Source organism: Nilaparvata lugens, chromosome 13 (assembly GCF_014356525.2).
Source record: "Nilaparvata lugens isolate BPH chromosome 13, ASM1435652v1, whole genome shotgun sequence".
Classification (NCBI taxonomy): domain Eukaryota; kingdom Metazoa; phylum Arthropoda; class Insecta; order Hemiptera; family Delphacidae; genus Nilaparvata; species Nilaparvata lugens.
The window spans coordinates 7,506,746-7,526,307 of NC_052516.1; the positions used below are offsets into that span (position 1 = coordinate 7,506,746).

Consider the following 19,562-nt stretch of genomic DNA (forward strand, 5'->3'; position numbering starts at 1 on the left):
CTATTGCAGGACCTGGTACAGAATAACGGTATATATAGGAGATCATGATCAAATCTATCTCAGTTAGATTCGAGAAAATAGATTAAAATGGACAGTAATTTACTGTTCATTATTTATAATATAATAAATAAAAGAATTGGCTTATACACGTACGGGATAGGAAATTCCCGAATGACGGACGTATCATCATGTCTAAACTACAAGGCTGATTGACTTGAAATGTTGTATAAACATTCTCAATTTATCAAGGATGGTAATAGGCCTATTTCTAATTTTGCAAGATTTCAGTAGGTGAAGTAATCAGTTTGTCAAGTTATTAATTAGACCCTTGCGGAGCACGGGTTACCTGCTAGTCTTACATAAAATCATTCAAATAGGTAATAAATGAATTTGTTTATATCACTATGCAATTATATTATGTTATTCAATAGGTACCATTAACTCATTTTCACCCATATTAATCTTTCATTAGATTAACTGCATTAATTTTTGAGACTGGACTTTAGGGCGAGACTATATTAGGCGTTTTTCCAGGCGCCAACCCAATCGGAGAGCTTCCTAGCCTGCCGACTCTGAAAACGCCTAATATGGTCTCACCCTTACCTGTACTTTGAGACACCAGTTATCACTTGAAATATTTATAGTATCAAGTTTCAGTATATGTTTTATTTCAGTTCTAATTATTACTAATCAGTTTACTATTTGAGTAAGTTCAGTTTTATCTGCGCAGTATATTATAGTCGGTACAAATTTACTTGAGACTTGGAGGAATATGCAGTGCAGAGAAATGGAGGGAGATCAGCCAATTACAGTGATTAATAGAGCCATAGGTAGAAGCGCAGTTGCCAATTTGTCGATTAGAGTCAGTTGACTGAGAGCTTCCAGACAGGAAAATTCGCATGTTTAGCATGAGTACATAAACAGTCACTAGAAATTAGAGACCGCTGGCCGGTTCCAGTTACAGTGATTAATAGAGCCATAGGTAGAAGCGCAGTTGCCAATTTGTCAATCAGAGTCAGTTGACTGGATGCTTTCAGAGAAGAAACTATGTAAGTTCAACATGAACGCTTGAATACTCAATAGAAATTAGAGAATGCTGACCGGTTCAGAACGGTAACATCGCCGCCGTTGTATCCCCACCTCTGTATGCCTTCTATGCTGCGCATGTCCCTCCCAAGTCAAAAGTAATTTTGCACAGAGTATAGTTAAGTTGGCTTTTTATCTGCAGTATATAAGTTCTAGTTTTATTTTCTATAGTATCTTGAATAGTACTATAGTACTGGTGCACTCAAAGGAAAGTGTCAATTTTTTAAAAAAGCTTCAACTGTGAAGAAACATTGTAACATGAAAAGCTGCTAAACTCCACAAATAATGATGAAATAGAATCAAAAAATAGAAATTATTATACAAATTTTCAAAAGTGTTCTGTTCTCATTGTTAAGTAATAGAATTAAATGTAATGTTAAATGTAATTAATTAATTTTATGTTTGTTCTCATTGTTAAGTACGGTAATAGAATTAATGTAATGTTAAATGTAATTAATTAATTTTATGTTTGTTCTCATTGTTAAGTACGGTAATAGAATTAAATGTAATAAATGTATTAAATGCAATAATTTACCTGTTAAGAACTAGACAATTTCTCCGTCCTACAGCGGTAAGAGTCTTGTATCTTGCAGGGCTACCACAAACCCACATCAACGGCTTGTTAACCTGAAAATAATTAGAAATATTAGAAAAAACTAATACAAGTCAAGACAGCAAGCCGATAAACTACCTATAGTAAAGTCCACGTTATAATGGCAGTAGGGAAAGATAGGAGAACAGAGTTGCCGATTCTCTGCCTTCTATATAGGATAGCTGACATCGGTGAATCTGATGTAATATTAACGTTTTATTCTTGTTTAAAATAATCAATTACATTTTATTCGTCAGAAAAATATATTCATCAATGATGAAATAATACATTTTCATTATTAAGATTGATTTTGTTAATTAATAATATTTGACCGAGCGAAGTGAGGTCTAAGATTCAAGTCGACGGTTTTGGCATTTCTCTTAATGTTTAAATGTTTATATGTTGCGCATTTACGGCGAAACGCGGTGATAGATTTTCATAAAATTTGACAGGTATGTTCCTTTTTTAATTGCGCGTCGACGTATATACAAGGTTTTTGGGAATTTTGCATTTCAAGGATAATATAAAAGGAAAAACGAGCCTCCTTCATACTCCAATATCAGAGTAAAAATCAGACTATAGAATTATTCATCATAAATCAGCTGACAAGTAATTACACAGATGTGTGGAGAAGCCAGTCTATTGCTGTATTTCCATAAGGTCTATAGTTTCAATCAGGTACTTGTGGATGAGAATACTGCGTGAGGTCTACTGTTCACAGAACTACTAGTAAAATATAATCGATTATTTTTAACAAGAATGAACAGTTAATATTACATCAATAAACCTGTATCAGCTACCGTCTATAGAAGGCATTGACAAGACAGAGGATCGGCAACGTTGTTCTGCCATTATAACGTGAACGTGGACCTCACAATAACAGCAAAGAATTTTTTTTTCATGGATTTAATTTAATAAAGTTCTTTTATTCTCAGCAATTAAATTGATTTTTAATTATAGGATATCCATTGTTTTTAATTTTATTTGCTTTTTAACTGTCACCCCAACAAAAAATTTTATTTAATAAAAAATTAAATCCACATTAATATTGTTATTCAATTAAAATTTAAAGATCTAAAGGATACCTTGTTCGCCGGCAGTGGGATTTCACTCCCAAATTTTAATAGTAATAATATTTTTTTATAATAATGGAAGTGAGATAATATAGAAAGGGATGTTACAAGACTCACTCACCTGTCAGATGCCATACTTGAAGCTGTGGTCCATGACAGGTTAACAACTGGATGAACCTATCATAATATCGGGATTCCCAGCTCCAAGACTTCCATGTTGCATGTTTTGCAACAAAAATCAGTGTTGTGTATCTCAATCATCAGTAATTATGATACACATCAGCAGTTGTGTATCTCCAACATCAGTAATTATGATACACATCATCACTTATGTATCTTCATCATCAACTTCATACCTGGAACAAAACAAATATAATTAATTTATTATGGATCTTTTAATATCTTTTGGATGAGAGTGATGTCTACAAGTGCTCTAGGCTTGTGCGTAGGTAATGAGTGGCATGGTAGAATAGAATAGAATGACTGTCTTTCCTAGAGAGCGAAGTTAGGGCGCAGTCGGCCCTCTCTTACTCAACTCTCCTAATGAGAGATGAGTGACCTACAGCTTTAGGTGAGCTCCGAACTAGCGGGAAGCGATTTTCAAACTCATAAATGGGGTTAGCAGAGTCAAATCCTCAACTGGTCTCCCATCCTTTTTGGTAGAGAGTTAGTGGGAAGGATATTTTTAATATTCTTTCCGAAGAATGGACATTGATATGTCCAAAGCTCCGCCAATTTTTGTAGATGCATAACAATATAATTATCTATATTTATTATATTACAAATTGCTTTTTCACATCATATACAGTCCAATAATTATTTTCTTAGTCTATATTATGTAAATTCATCTATAATTTTGCTGTATATAAGTGTATAGGCCAGTATATATTGTAATCTACATAAATAAAGTACTCAAACAATCAATCCAACGGGAGTACTAGGTTCAGGAGTCTCAACTTTTCTGAGATAGTAGCTTATCAGCACAAACGCTTGTAGCTAAAGCTCTTTCTAAAAAAAACGCAATTGATTAAATTGGTCAACTAATTTAGTCATATTAATATTTTATAGGTACTATATTTTGTAATCTTTGTGCTATTTTTCTTATCAATTTAGGTGATTACACAGTCCAAGATAAGTTTAGTCTTTCAGGTGTACAATTTCTATACAATTTTAGTCTAAAATAAACATGGGAACTATATAAATTTTGAATTAGGAAGGCTTAAATTAATGAATTTGTTGAAAATATTTCACTCAATTACCGTACCACTTGAAACGATATAATATTGAGTTATTTGAACAAAATTGAAGCCATGGAAGAAACAAGCTTTCAAAATAGTTAAACAGAGCCTTTTAGATTATATCTAATTTTTTACTTGTGTGTGTGTGTGTGTGTGTGTGTGTGTGTCTGTGTACACGATATCTCATCTCCCAATTAACGGAATGACTTGAAATTTGGAACTTAAGGTCCTTTCACTATAAGGATCCGACACGAACAATTTCGATCAAATACAATTAAAGATGGTGGCTAAAATGGCGAAAATGTTGTCAAAAACAGGGTTTTTCATGATTTTCTCGGAAACGGCTCCAACGATTTTGATCAAATTCATACTTAAAATAGTCATCGATAAGCAATATCAACTGCCATAAGTTCCATATCTGTAAAAATTTTAGGAGCTCTGCCCCATCAATGCTAAGTTCGATTTTAGATTCCCAATCATCAGGCTTCAGATACTATTTAAACAAAAAAAAATCAAGTGGAGTAGATTGAGCATGAAAATCTCTACAATTAATGTTCAGTAACATTTTCACCTTAAATTGAAAATAAGCTTTAAATTCGAGAAAATATGATTATTCAATTGCAAATTATTGTTGATTCTATGAAATCATTCACTATGAAGAGATAGCAGACCTCATGTGTGTCTCCAGCGTTATTGCCCTGTCACCAGCTGACTCAAATCTTTGAATAGTAGCTTTGAGATGCGCGGGAACACTAGTGTCAAGTGATCAATTTTCATAGCGGCAAGGAAAGTTGTGTGAGTGCGCCTAAACTATATAATATTGAGTTATTTGAGAAAATTGAATCCATGGAAGAAACCTTTAGATCACCTTTTAGATCATATTCATCTAATCTTATATAGAAGACAATCTGAAATGTGGTAGATATGAGGAACTCCCTTGCGGAGCTAGAAAAGGATAGAGCTATCTGCTCTGTCTAATGAAAGACAAGGATAGCAAACCAATGTTAATCAGGTGCTGGTTTTATAACGTGAATCTTTGGGGTTGTAAGCCCGGACACCAATTATGGTGTCTCACTGGTGTCCTAGTGTCCCGCTGGTGTCTTACTGGTCTCCCAGTGTGCTCACACACGGCCAACAATGGTTGCTCTCTGGCGACCCAGTGGTGGCCTAATGTATTACGATCCAAATATTTGTATATTATTTAATTAATTTTTTACCAACAGAGCTATACATCATATTGATGTATCATAATTGATTTACTAATAGAATCATTAAGATCATATTATCTTTTTTCTATATTACAAAATCTAATTAAATAAAGGATTGAAATTGTGTGAAAGCGCAAATATTTTCTTCAAGTCTCAACTTATTTTATACAAATGTCAAGGAAAATTATAGTAGATGTATGCAACAGGGTAACAATCACAATTATTACAATGACAGAAGGAGAAATGATCTAGTGGTATGATTTTGTAACTTTGCAAATTCACAAAAAAATTATATCATACGGTATTAAACTATATTTAATGCTGTACCTGAGAGAGATAATTAGACATTTGCCACTATTTATTCAACTAGTTTTGCCCATGTAGACCATTTCCTAAGGATTTATTTGGCTTAGTGTATTCATAAGGTTTGTTTTTATTCTTTGTTGTTGTTTTATATGGAAAATGAGTACATAAGATTTTTACATCGTAAATTGCATTTTTTTAATTAATATCTTTTGTCTGTCTGTCAATGCGGTACCTGAGGAGGGAATTCGACATTTGTCACTACATTTATTTTTGAAGACAAAAACTTTCTTTAGTTGAATCCTTATTATTATGAGGTGAAAGAATTTAATGAAAATGTTAATACTGTGACAATTTAGTCCATTTTGATTTATATCTACTAGTAGTTCTGTGAAAAATAGACCTCACGCAGTATTCTCATCCACAAGTACCTGATTGAAACTATAGACCTTATGGAAATACAGCAATAGATTGGCTTCTCCACACATCTGTGTAATCACTTGTCAGCTGATTTATGATGAATTTACTTTCCTTGCCCTGTTACCATAGGTAAGGAAAGTATTGCTTTCCCAAAAAAATTAAGGTACCCCAATTTCTAAATTTCTATACGTTTCAAGGTCCCCTGAGTCCAAAAAAGTGGTTTTTGGGTATTGGTCCACTGTATGTGTGTGTGTGTGTGTGTGTATATATGTGTGTGTGTGTGTGTGTGTGTGTGTGTGTGTGTGTGTGTATGAGTGTATGTGCGTCTGTGTACACGATATCTCATCTCCCAATTAAGGTAATAACTTGAAATTTGGAACTTAAGGTCCTTACACTAAAGGATCCGACACGAACAATTTCGATCAAATGCAATTCAAGATGGCGGCTAAAATGGCGAAAATGTTGTCAAAAACAGGGTTTTTCGCGATTTTCTCGAAAACGGCTCCAACGATTTTGATCAAATTCATACCTAAAATAGTCATTGATAAGCTCTATCAATTACCATAAGTCCCATATCTGTAAAAATTTCAGGAGCTGTGCCCCATCTATGCAAAGTTTGAATTTAGATTCCCAATTATCAGGCATCAGATACAGTTTAAACAAAAAATTTCAAGTGAGAAAGATTGAGCATGAGTATCTCTACAATTAATTTTCAGTAAAATTTTCACCTAAAATTGAAAATAAGCTCGATGTTCGAGAAAATAAAATTATTAAGTTGCAAACTGTTGATTCTATTAAATCATTCACTATGAAGAGATAGCAGACTTTGTGTGTCTGCAGCGTTATTGTCCTGTCAACAGCTGGCTTGGATCTTTAAATAGTAGACTTGAGTTGCGCGGGAACACTACCGTAGCGTCAGTTGATCAATTTTCATAACGGCAAGGAAAGTTGTGTGAGTGCGCCACACCAGATTTTTTACTCTGATATTGAAGTATGAAGGAGGCTCCTTTTTCCTTTAATATTATCCTTGAAATGAAAAATTTCCAAAAACCTTGTATATACGTCGACGCGCAATTAAATAAGGAACATAACTGTCAAATTTCATGAAAATCTATTACCGCGCTTCGCCGTAAATGCGCAACATATAAATATATAAACATTTAAACATTAAGAGAAATGCCAAACCGTCTGTGTCTTCGTAAATGTCTGTGATTTTTAACTATTTAATGTTTTGAATGTAGTTGAATTTTAACTATTGTTATACTCTTGACGATCTCAAGAGCCATCTGTAATAAAATGATTTGTTTTGTCTTATGACTATGGAGAAATATTATAATAAACTACCAAAATTATCTCAATTATAATTTTTTAGTAGATCTAGGGAAAATATATTTTATTGACTAATATTATAATAATAAGAAAATAGGATTGATCATTATTGACAAGAATCAACAATAAATATTAGACCGGATCTAATTAGATTAAATCACAGCTATGTACCTTAGAAGGCGGTGGAAACGAGAAAGTCGCAACAATGCCTTCATATTATTTCAACTGATTCTATAACGTGAAAAGGGTTGGCTACCGGGCTGGCGACCCTATAACGTGTTATAAAATCAGTGGAAATAATAGGACGGCATGGTTGCCGATTCTCTTTTTCCACCGCTTTCAATAGTTGATTGATGCGGTTTCAAGTCACCGCGGTGTATCTGGTATAATAATAATTGTTAAAGAACAATCATATCTAAAATAGGGTAATGTACATTCTATAGACCAAGAAGATAATATATTTATATTTTTATGATTTAATAGCCTAATAAATTTACATGATTGAGATCAAATATTCAGATAGTTTATTATATTTATGTTTATATTATAAAAACTTACCGTATTCATCACCAGATCTAGTATCTTGTTTTCAAACATTTTCTGTGATTCAATGCGTGCCGACTCAAGCAAAATGTCACAACTCTGTTAAATTCAATATTGTTCAATTACCAAAACTATTCAAATGTTTTACTAGTTAATTAATGAACTGTTTTACGTTCAATTAATAGATTGAACCTGCGCGTATTTTGAACACTTATAAATATGCTAAAATAAATTTCTTATTCATTCTTACAGCCTTGAGGCTTCCATCAAATTCAGATTCTTCTAGATTCTCATCAAATACCTTCTAAAATATCATTTACACCACAACAGGAAAAGCAAAATACGAAATCGAATAGATGAATGAAAAATACTTTTAAAATATCTGGCACTGTTTTCATGTCTGGCACAAGGCTGGGAAGCTGGTATTAATATTGATTAGCTTCAAACTGAATTTAATTATCATTTCTTGCAATCACATTAATTATGCAGAATAAATGTGATGTTCATAGAAAATATATTTCTATTTTGTGATGAATATATCATTCCCTTTCACACCACTATAGTGAGGTCCACGTTACAATGGCAGTGAAGAAAGATGGGAGTAAAACGTTGCCGATCCTCTGTCTTATCAATGCCTTCTATGGAAGGTAACTGATACCGGTTTATTGATGTAATATCAACTGTTTATTCTCGTTTAAAAGAACCAATTATATTTTATCAAGCAAGAAATTATATTTTCAATGATTTCATAATGACTTTTCATAATCAAGATTAAAAATTTTGTTAATCAATTATATTTCTACATTGTTAAAAAACGATCTGGCAACAGAGCAAAGCGAGAAAGAGGTAGCGCTATCCGCTTTGTTGAATGATAGACAAGGCTAGCAATACAATTGCTAATCAAACACTGCCATTATAACGTGGACCACACTATACTTACATGCTTTGTAAATACCGTTAAATCTTTAGTACTAAAGCCCTACTATCCAATGAATCTCTCTCCTCTGCTGGGTATAAAAATAATAAATACATTGGTTCTTATGGGAGTGTTCACACACTTACATTCGCTCAATGTGTGAACATTCCCATAAGAACCAATAGATTTCTTTTTATGACCAGCAGAGCAGTAATCCATTGGAAAGCAGAGCGCTACTGAAATAAGCAAACTTCTCTGCCCCACTTCTATACACATAGACATATTATTATAGCACTAAGAAATTTATTGTTATTGTGACAAGAAGGATAGAATACACAAATTAAAATATTGGTATAAAACTAATTTTAATCAGTATAAAACGAATTGTTACACAGATAGAATTAGATATAAAAGTGAAAAAACATGAGATTAATACTACTTTTAGTTATAATAGTTAATACATTGATAAGCTATACAGATAGGATGGAAAATACACATAGAAAACCCATAATTTTAGAACTACTTTTAGTTATTGTTAATATACAACACATTGACATACGGGATAAAATCTACTTAAATAAAAATATTTGATAAACATACTATTATGGATTTGATGAATGTTTGGGATCATATAACTATGAAGATATCTCCTCATCAGTCACTGATGATGCAGCTGTCCCTCCAGATATTCCCAACGAATTCACACGTGCAGAACCAGTGAACATTTGAGACGTGGTTGGTGGCTCTGAAAAATAAAAACAGTAACTTTGAAAAACTAGTTATTGAAATGTAGAAAATGTTATACTCTAAAAGAATTTGGAGCATAGATAATAACTTATTCATAAACCAAATCAAAATTAATACTGTGCAAGAAATAATCAAGTAATATTTCACAATCAATATTTGTCGATTTTTATTAAGAATTTTTTAATATTTGTAGATTTTTTTATCAAAGGTTACACATAGTCCGAAATAGGTTAAGTCTTGTAGTTGTTCACTTCATAAAATTTTCAGCCCTTAATTATTATTACAAAGTGAATTTTGAAATTTAGATGCTTCAAAACCAAAAATAAGAGAAATATTTGAAATTATTATCACTAAAATTATTGGTGCTTGCAATAAATATTGTAGTTATGAGTTTTTAATAAATTGTTTCAAACAAACAAATTTTACAAATAAGTAAATTAATAATCTAAACCAATATAATCTAAATTATTTTTCAAGTTTTCAACAGTTTCTCTTTGGTGTAATGATTTAATTTATTTTTTCATCAACCTTCCAAATTCAAAATTTTTAAATGACTTTTCCTGGATCAAAAATTATGTGCTGAAACAGTAATGTATTTTAATAACCTCATTTTGGACATTATCAAAATTTGGGAAAGAAATGATACAGGCTCAGCCTAGTTTTTCCTCCCTGGTCATAATATCATTATGAAATAGTATTTTGTACAATAAATGAATAAAAATAAAATAAAAAATTCAAAAAATCCAGTTGAATCCATCCATTGAGTTATTAATTGCATGCGTCACTGCAGGCAATTAATAATCCACTCAAAATTTGAAGCTGAGCTATTCGTTCTAAAGTTACTTCAGAACTTCAGTTACTTCATTATGAACAACGACTTAGGCCTCCAGTGTGTTAAAAGTGAGAACTCGCTAAGAGCCTGTTCACATGACAGCGATTTACGCTCGGTTGTCGCGCGGTTGCCAGGTATAGGGAAATACATGGTGCCGTACACATGCAACGCTCGGTTTTAGTAGTCGTCGGCGAATCGCGGCGGTTGTAGTCTCCAGTCCAACCGCTCGATTGTCGCTCGGTTGCCGGGCTATACTAGAGCAGGCATGAGAGAGTACACATGTCTTCAGTCAACCGAGCGGTTTCGAGCAGAGCAGTCCACATTCGATTACAATTTCAGTTCAATTAAAATTTGTTCTATTACAACTTACAGTTCAGTTAGTTAGTAAGTTTAGTTGAAGTTAGTTTGTAGAGGATCATAGTTCATAGTAGTTTATAGTTCAGATTAGTTTCAAGTAGTTCATAGCAGAAATATGGAAGTATGACTAGAATCATAGCCACCTCTAATACAAGGCCCCGGCCTACGATATTGCAACGTCGCAGTGTAGGCCTAGAGTCTAATACATGATTGGTGAAAAATATTTTAAAAAATACCAGCTGATCTTTTTCACCAATCATGTATTGGATTCTAGACCTTCACTGCGACGTTGCAATATCGTATGACGGGGCCTTGTATTAGAGGTGGCTGTGCTAGAATCCTTTGACACTGAATTGTTTATCGATGAAGTGGCGAAAAGAAAGTGCATTTGGGTCATGGAGTGCTCGGATAACAGGAATAGAGTTCTGAAAAGGTCTGCTTGGCAGGAGATAACAGACATTTTTTCAGAGAGCAGCAGTTCACAGGAGCAAAAAACAGCCTTAGGTATACTAGGGCTAGTATATAGTATAGGGCTAGCTAGTATCTATATAGCTAGGGCTAGTAAATAATTTCATTATGTATTTGAACTATTTAAAATAATACCAGCATGATAATATTCTACACACAGTAATATGAATAATGTAAGAAGCAGCAATATTAGAGTAATATAGTGATAATGATTGAGTACATAGATGTTGTAGTAATTATTTATTATAACCGAGCGCAAACCGCTCATGAATCGCTGTCATGTGTACGAGGCTGGCAAACCGAGCGATTTGCCAATCGAGCGTGAAAAGCCGTAAAGCTTGTTCTATTATGAAATATTATATATTTTTCAATTTATATTTCACACTTATTATTAATTATTATTTTAATATTACAGAACAATCGTTTCATGTTGGAACCAACACATCTTTTGCTGTAGTGTAGCGAAATATGTGTTGATTCCAACAATTAAAGTGTTCAGCAATGGAAATACTCTTAATGAAGGGGAATTGTTTACATGATCAATTCTCTCAACTATAGAAAGAATCAAAAATATTAATAATTCTGCAAATGTTGTCAGTATATACTAGCATAATAGCATCCCGTGGTATGGGGCGTTATGTTCCAAATTTCACTGTTAACTCAAGCCAATAGTCCTAGTAGTTATTTTTCGTGAAGCTATGTGACGCTGGTAGTCTCTCATACTGTGCCATTCTTACACACTCACCCTGCCAGAACAGTAATAATAGACAGTGGTCAACAGTAATTGGCTACAGCTAAACAAAAATCTGCTTGAAATTTGGAAAAAAACTACCTATACCATGGGATTCCCCCTGTGGGTTGGGGGAGCTTTGAGTCGATCATCGTACTCAAGAATGTGTTGAAAACCAGAATCCACCCACAGTATCCATGCTTGGCGTAGGAGGCGACTAGAATGGACCTCCAGAAGTTGCCTTGCCTTCAAACCCACGGGATCTGCCCCATCAGGCAGTTTCGGAGGGGCAAAAAGAAAAACTCAAGAGACCAGAGATGGGCGAAATTCCATGCACAAATGTGGGTCAAGAGGCTGAGTCGAGGGTGGTCGGGCGCCCTAGAGGCAGTTTGGCGTCCCCTCTCTCAGCGGAAGGACCTACAAAAAGGCCAGGAGTGGAACTCACGTAGGTCACGAGTTTGTGGGTGGAGAGGCCAAAACTCACCACTGCTCAAATAAGGGCGGCCATTTAGGCAAAACTTCTTGGGAGAGGTGAGGCTTTTGACCCTGCTAAGTTTTGGAGGTGAAAAAAGAAAAAACCCAAGAGACCATAGATGGGCGAAATTCCATGCACAAATGTGGGTCAAGAGGCTGAGTCGAGGGTGGCCGGGCGCCCTAGAGGCAGTTTGGCGTCCCCTCTCTCAGCGGAAGACCTACAAAAAGGCCAGGAGTGGAACTCACGTAGGTCACGAGGACTAATCAGTCTGAAGAGACTGCCAAGCATATCAACTGGATTGCGACAAGGATTGCAACCAGGTGATGAATGGAATGTTATTATAGGGAAAATCTCCTGGTTCTTGTAAAGGACATAGGTATTGATTTGCCTAACTAACATACTACTTGGGAACACAATAAGCTTCGGTTGACGTGTGGGGTTATTTGAAACGTTGGATCCTTGAATCCGTCCCTTCAAAAGCAATACCATGGGATGGGATGGGATAGCATCTTCTTACACTATCTTTTCTCTTTGGTACTAATAGGATTCAACTGATACTCGTAATGAGATGATTGTATAACTCATCGAGTTACTTACAGGTGAAATATTCCAGACTGGGATCCAAGCTCCAAACGCCCCATGTTAGCAGTCTGCTGAAATCCCCGGCTTTCTGAAACTAAACAAAAAGAGATAAATTAGAATAAGACGAAATTGATTTGTTGTCATTATTATAATAATTGGTCAAGTATTTCCTGAATGTTTCTAAAATTAATCATCAAAACTTTAAATACTTCTGAACAACCACTGAGATACGATTTTTCAACTCATTACTCATATTCAGAGGATTATATCTTGAATATAATATTAAATTTAACAAGAAAATATATTGTTTCATGATTGAATATAAAATGTTCATAGGCTAATTAACTTTGAATATTCTGGTATTTCATTAAATTTCTTCACAGCCTAAAAACGATTTGGCAACGGTTCTGAGTGACCGTTGTTGTATGGTGTCAACTGTATAAGGGTTGTAATGGGGTATTTAAATTTGGAATATATTGGGGTTATATTATGTATGGTATTGTGATGGTATTATAAGGTTGTGAGAACAACCCTAGACATTATGGTAACAATTTATAATAGGGGAATCGCTTGGCTTGCGAGAGGTTAAATTGATCTAACTCTATAACTCATGAGAAAGGAACTATATTTTAAAATAATAAACAAAACAGTTATATTTTGGAGAACTAAGTAATCGATTTAATCAAATTGTAACTCAAAATGAAACTGGAAACTTAAATAAAAATAATATTGAGAAAACTTTTTAAACAAACAATAGAATAATTACAGGATTTGCCTTCAATAAAAAAGATGAATAATATATAATAATAAAATTGATAATATTAGCTCACTGAACTCACTGAACCAGGAAAATGGTGTCTCGGAAAAGAAGGGTAGAGCCGGGCCCGATTATCTGCAGTAGATAGCTCCAGGTCCCGTCCTCGTAACCGACTGACTAGAGCCTCTCATTTTTTCCATAATTTTACTTGTCATGAATTTTCACCGTCGTCAACAATTTATCTATTCATTGTGAAAATTCATGACAAATAATAAAAATTATGTAGTTCTATTACAGGGTACAAACATACTGTCAACTGTGTAAGGCTATAAACACATTGAAGGCCGAGAGGAACGGGGCATGGCATGGTCAAATCATTCAAGATACACACAGGAAGCGTCTGAGCTTCAAGTCATAGAGAAACAATAGCGTAAGTAGATATCCCATGGTATAGGGTGTTTATGTCGCAACTTTTACTGTTATCTCAAGCCGATTACTGTCAATTATTGTCGATTTTTACTGTTTTGGCCGGGTAAAAGTGTATGAACGGAACAATATGAGACTACCAGCGTCATAAAGCTTCACGGGAAAGAAGTACGTGGACTATAGGCTTTAGATAACAGTAAAAGTTGCGACATAAATGTCCTATACCATGGGATATCTATTTATGCTATTGTTTCTCTATGGTCAAGTACATTATTATTTACAAGAGTAGACTAAACTGGCCCTCGCAATGTGACGCTCCAAAAAACAAACCAGCTTGTTCCAAAGTTTGACGCCCCGCTCCGCGAGTAGACGCTTCCAGTGTGTTGCTTCTTATTACTTAACATGATATTGTTCACGACGCTCCGCAACGCCCCGCTCCGCTCCGCCTTCGGTGTGTTTGTACCCTTACACAGTTAACAGTGTGTTTGTGCCCTAAAATAGTTGACAGTGTGTTTGTACCCTTACACAGTTGACAGTGTGTTTGTGCCCTAAAATAGTTGACAGTGTGTTTGTACCCTTACAATCCAAACACCCCGCTCACATAGGTTAATAATTATTAGAATAGCGGAGTCATCACTCAGGCCACCAATTTGGACGTTTGAACCGGTGAGCTGATAGAGTGATGACCGCTTAGGGACAAAACTAGAGAGAGAACGTTCCGAGGCGCGCTAGAGGAAGGTTGTGCGTGAGATTCAGTTTTTAGGCCCGTATTAGACTAGGTAACAACCAGGCTGAGTCACCGGTGACCCGACTAGGTGCTGGGCACTATAGTGTGGTCAAAGTTATGACAGTGTTAGATTAGCAATGGTATTGCTATCCTTGTCTAGAATTCAACAAAGCTGATAGCGCTATCTCTTCCTCGCTTTGCTGTTGCCAGATCGTCTTTTAACAATGCACAAGTAATAGAATAGAATTTCATTAGTCATTCAATATTTACAAAAAATACATCGACTTTGTCAAAACACCTTCTTTTTAAATCACTATTACTCATTGGTCAGTCTTAAAAATACAAAAATAAAATTAACAAGTCATGTAAAACATAGATCACAAGTTACTCATATCATAAGAGGAATGGTACCCAGTTTATAGAAAAGAAATCATTTACTGTGTACAAACATTCATTATCTAATACATATTTTATTTTTTAATTGAGTGGATGCTAGTACAGTAACTTTAATTTGTGGAGTTATATAATTTTATAGACATGAAGTCCCAGTTTCTCTGAGATTTGGAATGGTTATTTATTGTGGAATATTAAGTCTGTCTATTTCGTGTATTTAAATTATGGTGATGGTTTGTAACATATTTATCTAAAAAATATTTATACATAACACAAAATATTAAAAACATACAGTGATGGCAATGTCAGCAATTCAAGTTCTATAAAATGTGATCTACAATAAACATTGAAAGTCCCAAGAAAAAAAATATCTTTAGAGCAGGACCATCAACCCTATTGTTCATTGTTTTTGAAGGGACGGATTCAAGGATCCAAAGGTTCAAAGAACCCCACACGTCAACCGAAGCTTATTGTGTTCCCAAGTAGTATGTTAGTTAGGCAAACCAATACCTATGTCCTTTACAAGAACCAGGAGTTTTTCCCTATACTAACATTCAATTCATCACCTGGTTGCAATCCGGTGTGATATGCTTGGCAGTCTCTTCAGACTAATCAGTCCTCGTGACCTGCGTGAGTTCCACTCCTGGCCTCCTTTGCAGGTCCTTCCGCAGAGGAAGGGGCGGCCAAGTTGCCTCTAGGGCGGCCAAGTTTCCTCTATGGCGCCCGGCCACCCTTGACTCAGCCTCTTGACCCACATTTGTGACTGGTTTTAAAGAAAAGCCCAAGAGACCAGAGATGGGTGAAACACCTGGCACAAATGTGGGTCAAGAGGCTGAGTCGAGGGTGGCCGGGCGGCCTAGAGGCAGTTCGGCGTCCCTCTCTCAGCGGAAGGACCTACAAAGAAGGCCAGGAGTAGAATTTACGTAGGTCACGAGGACTAATCAGTCTGAAGGGACTGTCAAGCATATCACACTGGATTGCGACAAGGATTGCAACCAGGTGATGAATTGAATGTTAGTATAGGGAAAAACTCCTGGTTCTTGTAAAGGACTTAGGTATTGGTTTGCCTAACTAACATACTACTTGGGAACACAATAAGCTTCGGTTGACGTGTGGGGTTCTTTGAACCTTTGGATCCTTGAATCTGTCCATTCAAAAACAATAATAGAATAGTGCCATTATAACGTGGACCTCACTATACACCATTTAAAAAATGCATCACTTTTAAAAATCAAGCTTGAAGCCACCTAACCTCTTCCCTCCACGATGTTTTCATATTAAGCTGTGGTCTGTGAGGATCCAAATACACCCGAGATAGAAATTGTAACATTATAACGTGGAGGGTTTTTTGTATCAGATTTAAAGAAGATAACTCACCTGCATTTCTCGTGAGCTCTTCTCATGTGATCATTCAAAGCTGAAGGATATGTGAACCGTTTGTCACACACATGACACACATGTTTTTTCACGGAATGCATGTCCTTTCGATGCTTCTGTAGGGAAGTTGCCCGGTTAAAACATTTTTTACAAATCGCACATTCAAAGCTTTTCTCATTCATATGTCTACGAATGTGACTAATAAGGTGATCTTTTCTGTCAAAACTTTTATTGCAATAGGCACAGATAAAATTGGGCTTATCAACAGTCTTATGCAATAGTTTATGCTTGTTTAATTCACCTTTCAATTTAAAAGTCTTGCCACAAACTTCACATATGTATGTATCCGATTTTTCGGGATGTTTATCTGCCATATGCCTGAATCGGAAGTGTTGTAGTTGTTTGTAGGATACAACCAGTGTTTCATTGCAAATGTCACAGAACCAAGATTTTGGTTCAGAAACATGTACAGATTCAATATGTCGACTCAACTGTTGCGGATGATTTTTTATCACCTGACAATAGATGCAAATCTTCCTTTTCTGATGCAGAGTTACATGCTCAATGTATTCTTTACTGGTGTTCAGCCAGATTTCATTTTTACAACTGACACACTTTCTTTTCTTGAAAGAGCACCGCTTTAGATGAGTTTTAAAATTAATTAATTCCCTCATATCCCGCTTACAATGATAGCAAGTCATCGATATGTGGTTTTCAATATGTATTCTAAATTTCTTTTCAGTCTTTACGCCTCGACCACATTTGAAGCAGATAAATGCAGTAGTAACTTTGCCACCTGTCATTATACGAGAATTTTGAAATTCCTTCACATCGATTTCATTGGCAAGTATTTTCTGCATTGTATCAAAACGTTTCTCATTGCTAGAGTTTGCAAAACTATCAAGTTTCATTCTGAAGCTAGTGTCATTGTTTTCTAAACTTTCTTCACAAGTAGTCTTACTGCCATGCTCCAAACCATGCACTTTCAAATGCAATTTCAAATATTCCTCGCAATGATAGGCCATTCCACATGCGCCACAAACATAACCTCCCAGAGTTGCAAGCGCCAGGACGTGATCTCGAAATTTGTCAATGCTCTCATAAAACAAACTGCAATCTGGAGAGCATAGTTCATTATTTTTCCTATCCTTTTCCAAGTGCTTCAACCACTTTTCTTCATCACAACACTCAAACTGACAAGGCGGACATCTGAACTTATAATGACCACGCTTGTGCACTTTGTATTTCTCAATATCACTCCCAAGATTCTTACCGCATGTTGAACATTCCAAAGTAGGCGACGAATGTTGATGCAAATGATTCCTCAAGTTCGTTTGAGTTCTACAAAATTTACCACAAACTGGACAAATCCAGAGTAGATGATCTGCTATATGTTTCATTACAAATCTCTTTTTCATAGAAATTACTTTCTTGCATATAATGCATCTGAAGCTAACATTGAGTTTACTTGTATCTAGCCAGACGAAATAGTAGGGCATTAATGATATTTCGCCTTTCAAAAGATTATTCAGCCATTCAGTCAGTATTCGACCAACATTAGGATTCTCCAAATCAAACATCTTCAATTCAAGATACAATTTATCAATCAGGTAATCATGTTCACTATCAAATTTTGATACATCAGGAGAAACAGTGTATATCATGTGTTTGGTACCCATTTGAGATTCAACAGTTAGATAGGGAATTCTATTGGACAATAGGTCAGAGTTGCTGTTAGTCTCCATCCTGTAATAATGGTCTTTAAACAACTGCACAATTTCTACGTTAGATGTAGCATCCAAAGAAGAACCCTCAATTGAATATCTAGAGTTTGTGTCATTTTCAACACTACTTGAATCATCTCTAGTATCTTCAGAAACGTCATTAAAATCCTGATTAACAATGCAATGTGAATTTGCATCTTCTTCACCAACTATAGGTATTGTATTCCTAGCGTTGGAGTCACCTTTTTCTAATACACTACTAGAATCATCACACATAATTTGTTCACTATTTTCAGAAACGTCATTAACAATACTGGATTGTACATTTGCAACTTCTTCACTAACAATAGGCACTGTATTTCTAGTGTTTGTCTCGTCATTTTGTTCTAAAACATTACTTGAATCATTACACATAATTTGTTCACTATCTTTAGAAACTTCGTTAACATCTACATTAGCACTTCCTTCACTAACTATCGACATTAAGTTGTCCTCAATATCTCCCTCACTTTCATCATCCGAATTTGGGTTACTTTGTAATACAGTTTTGTCGCCAATTTGAACATCTTCCTCTACATTGACAGATACAGAAGCACTTTCAATAATTTTAGATACTGTTTGATGTTGGTAAACAACATTTCCTCCCTCCATTGACAGTCTAGGAAAGATAGATGTATCTGAAGCACTAGTGTTTTTAGATGAGTTGAGTGTTTTATGATTCAAATTCACTAAATTCAAAAGCTCCCTGTCAAGTTCAGATTGCAATCTATCGTATTCAGGAAGGTTTGATTGATCAACAACTATCATTTTCCTGAGTTTAATTTGCACTTGATGACATGTATTTTTGAAACACCACAAACTATCCAGTTTGGTCACGCAGGATAAGCACACAGAATGAGGCAATTTGTCACTTTTACCCACAGCTATATCTAACAATTGCATTATTTTATACTGCAACATATTAACAGAAGCTAGCCTATCAAAAATATTGATTGATTGTTCACAAGAAAGTCCACATAACCTACAAATTATTTCTACTTCGGCCGACATTGTTATTACTTGTCTGTAAGCATGAAACATTGTATAAAATATCAGGAATAATCTATTTAAAAAAAAACAGAGTTATCCGCGGTGTCACTATTGACTTACTGAAGGCCAAAGTCGTTGGCCGTCTGTTTGTATGTTCTACAAAAACTTTAGTAAAAATTATTGATCAATCAATTTTCAAATTTTGAACAAATATGCTTCAAACCTTTTTA

At 35.0% G+C, this 19,562-nt stretch overlaps 1 protein-coding gene across 3 annotated transcripts in view; it reads right to left on the bottom strand.

The window, feature by feature from the left end:
• Positions 1-9,048: 9,048 nt before the first annotated feature.
• Positions 9,049-19,562, bottom strand: part of LOC111049709 (proteoglycan 4) — a 90,962-nt gene continuing 80,448 nt past the window's right edge. The window contains exons 2-4 of one of the 3 annotated variants that reach the window (XM_039439695.1): positions 16,580-19,351; positions 12,915-12,993; positions 9,049-9,453 (exon numbers count right to left, since the gene is read on the bottom strand). In XM_039439695.1, the coding sequence (XP_039295629.1) occupies positions 12,960-12,993; positions 16,580-19,351 (2,806 nt within the window). In that variant the 3' untranslated portion in view covers positions 9,049-9,453; positions 12,915-12,959. Of the gene's footprint in view, positions 9,454-12,913; positions 12,994-16,579; positions 19,352-19,562 lie in introns of those variants that run through there. The other 2 variants (XM_039439697.1, XM_039439698.1) reach the window with 2 other exon arrangements.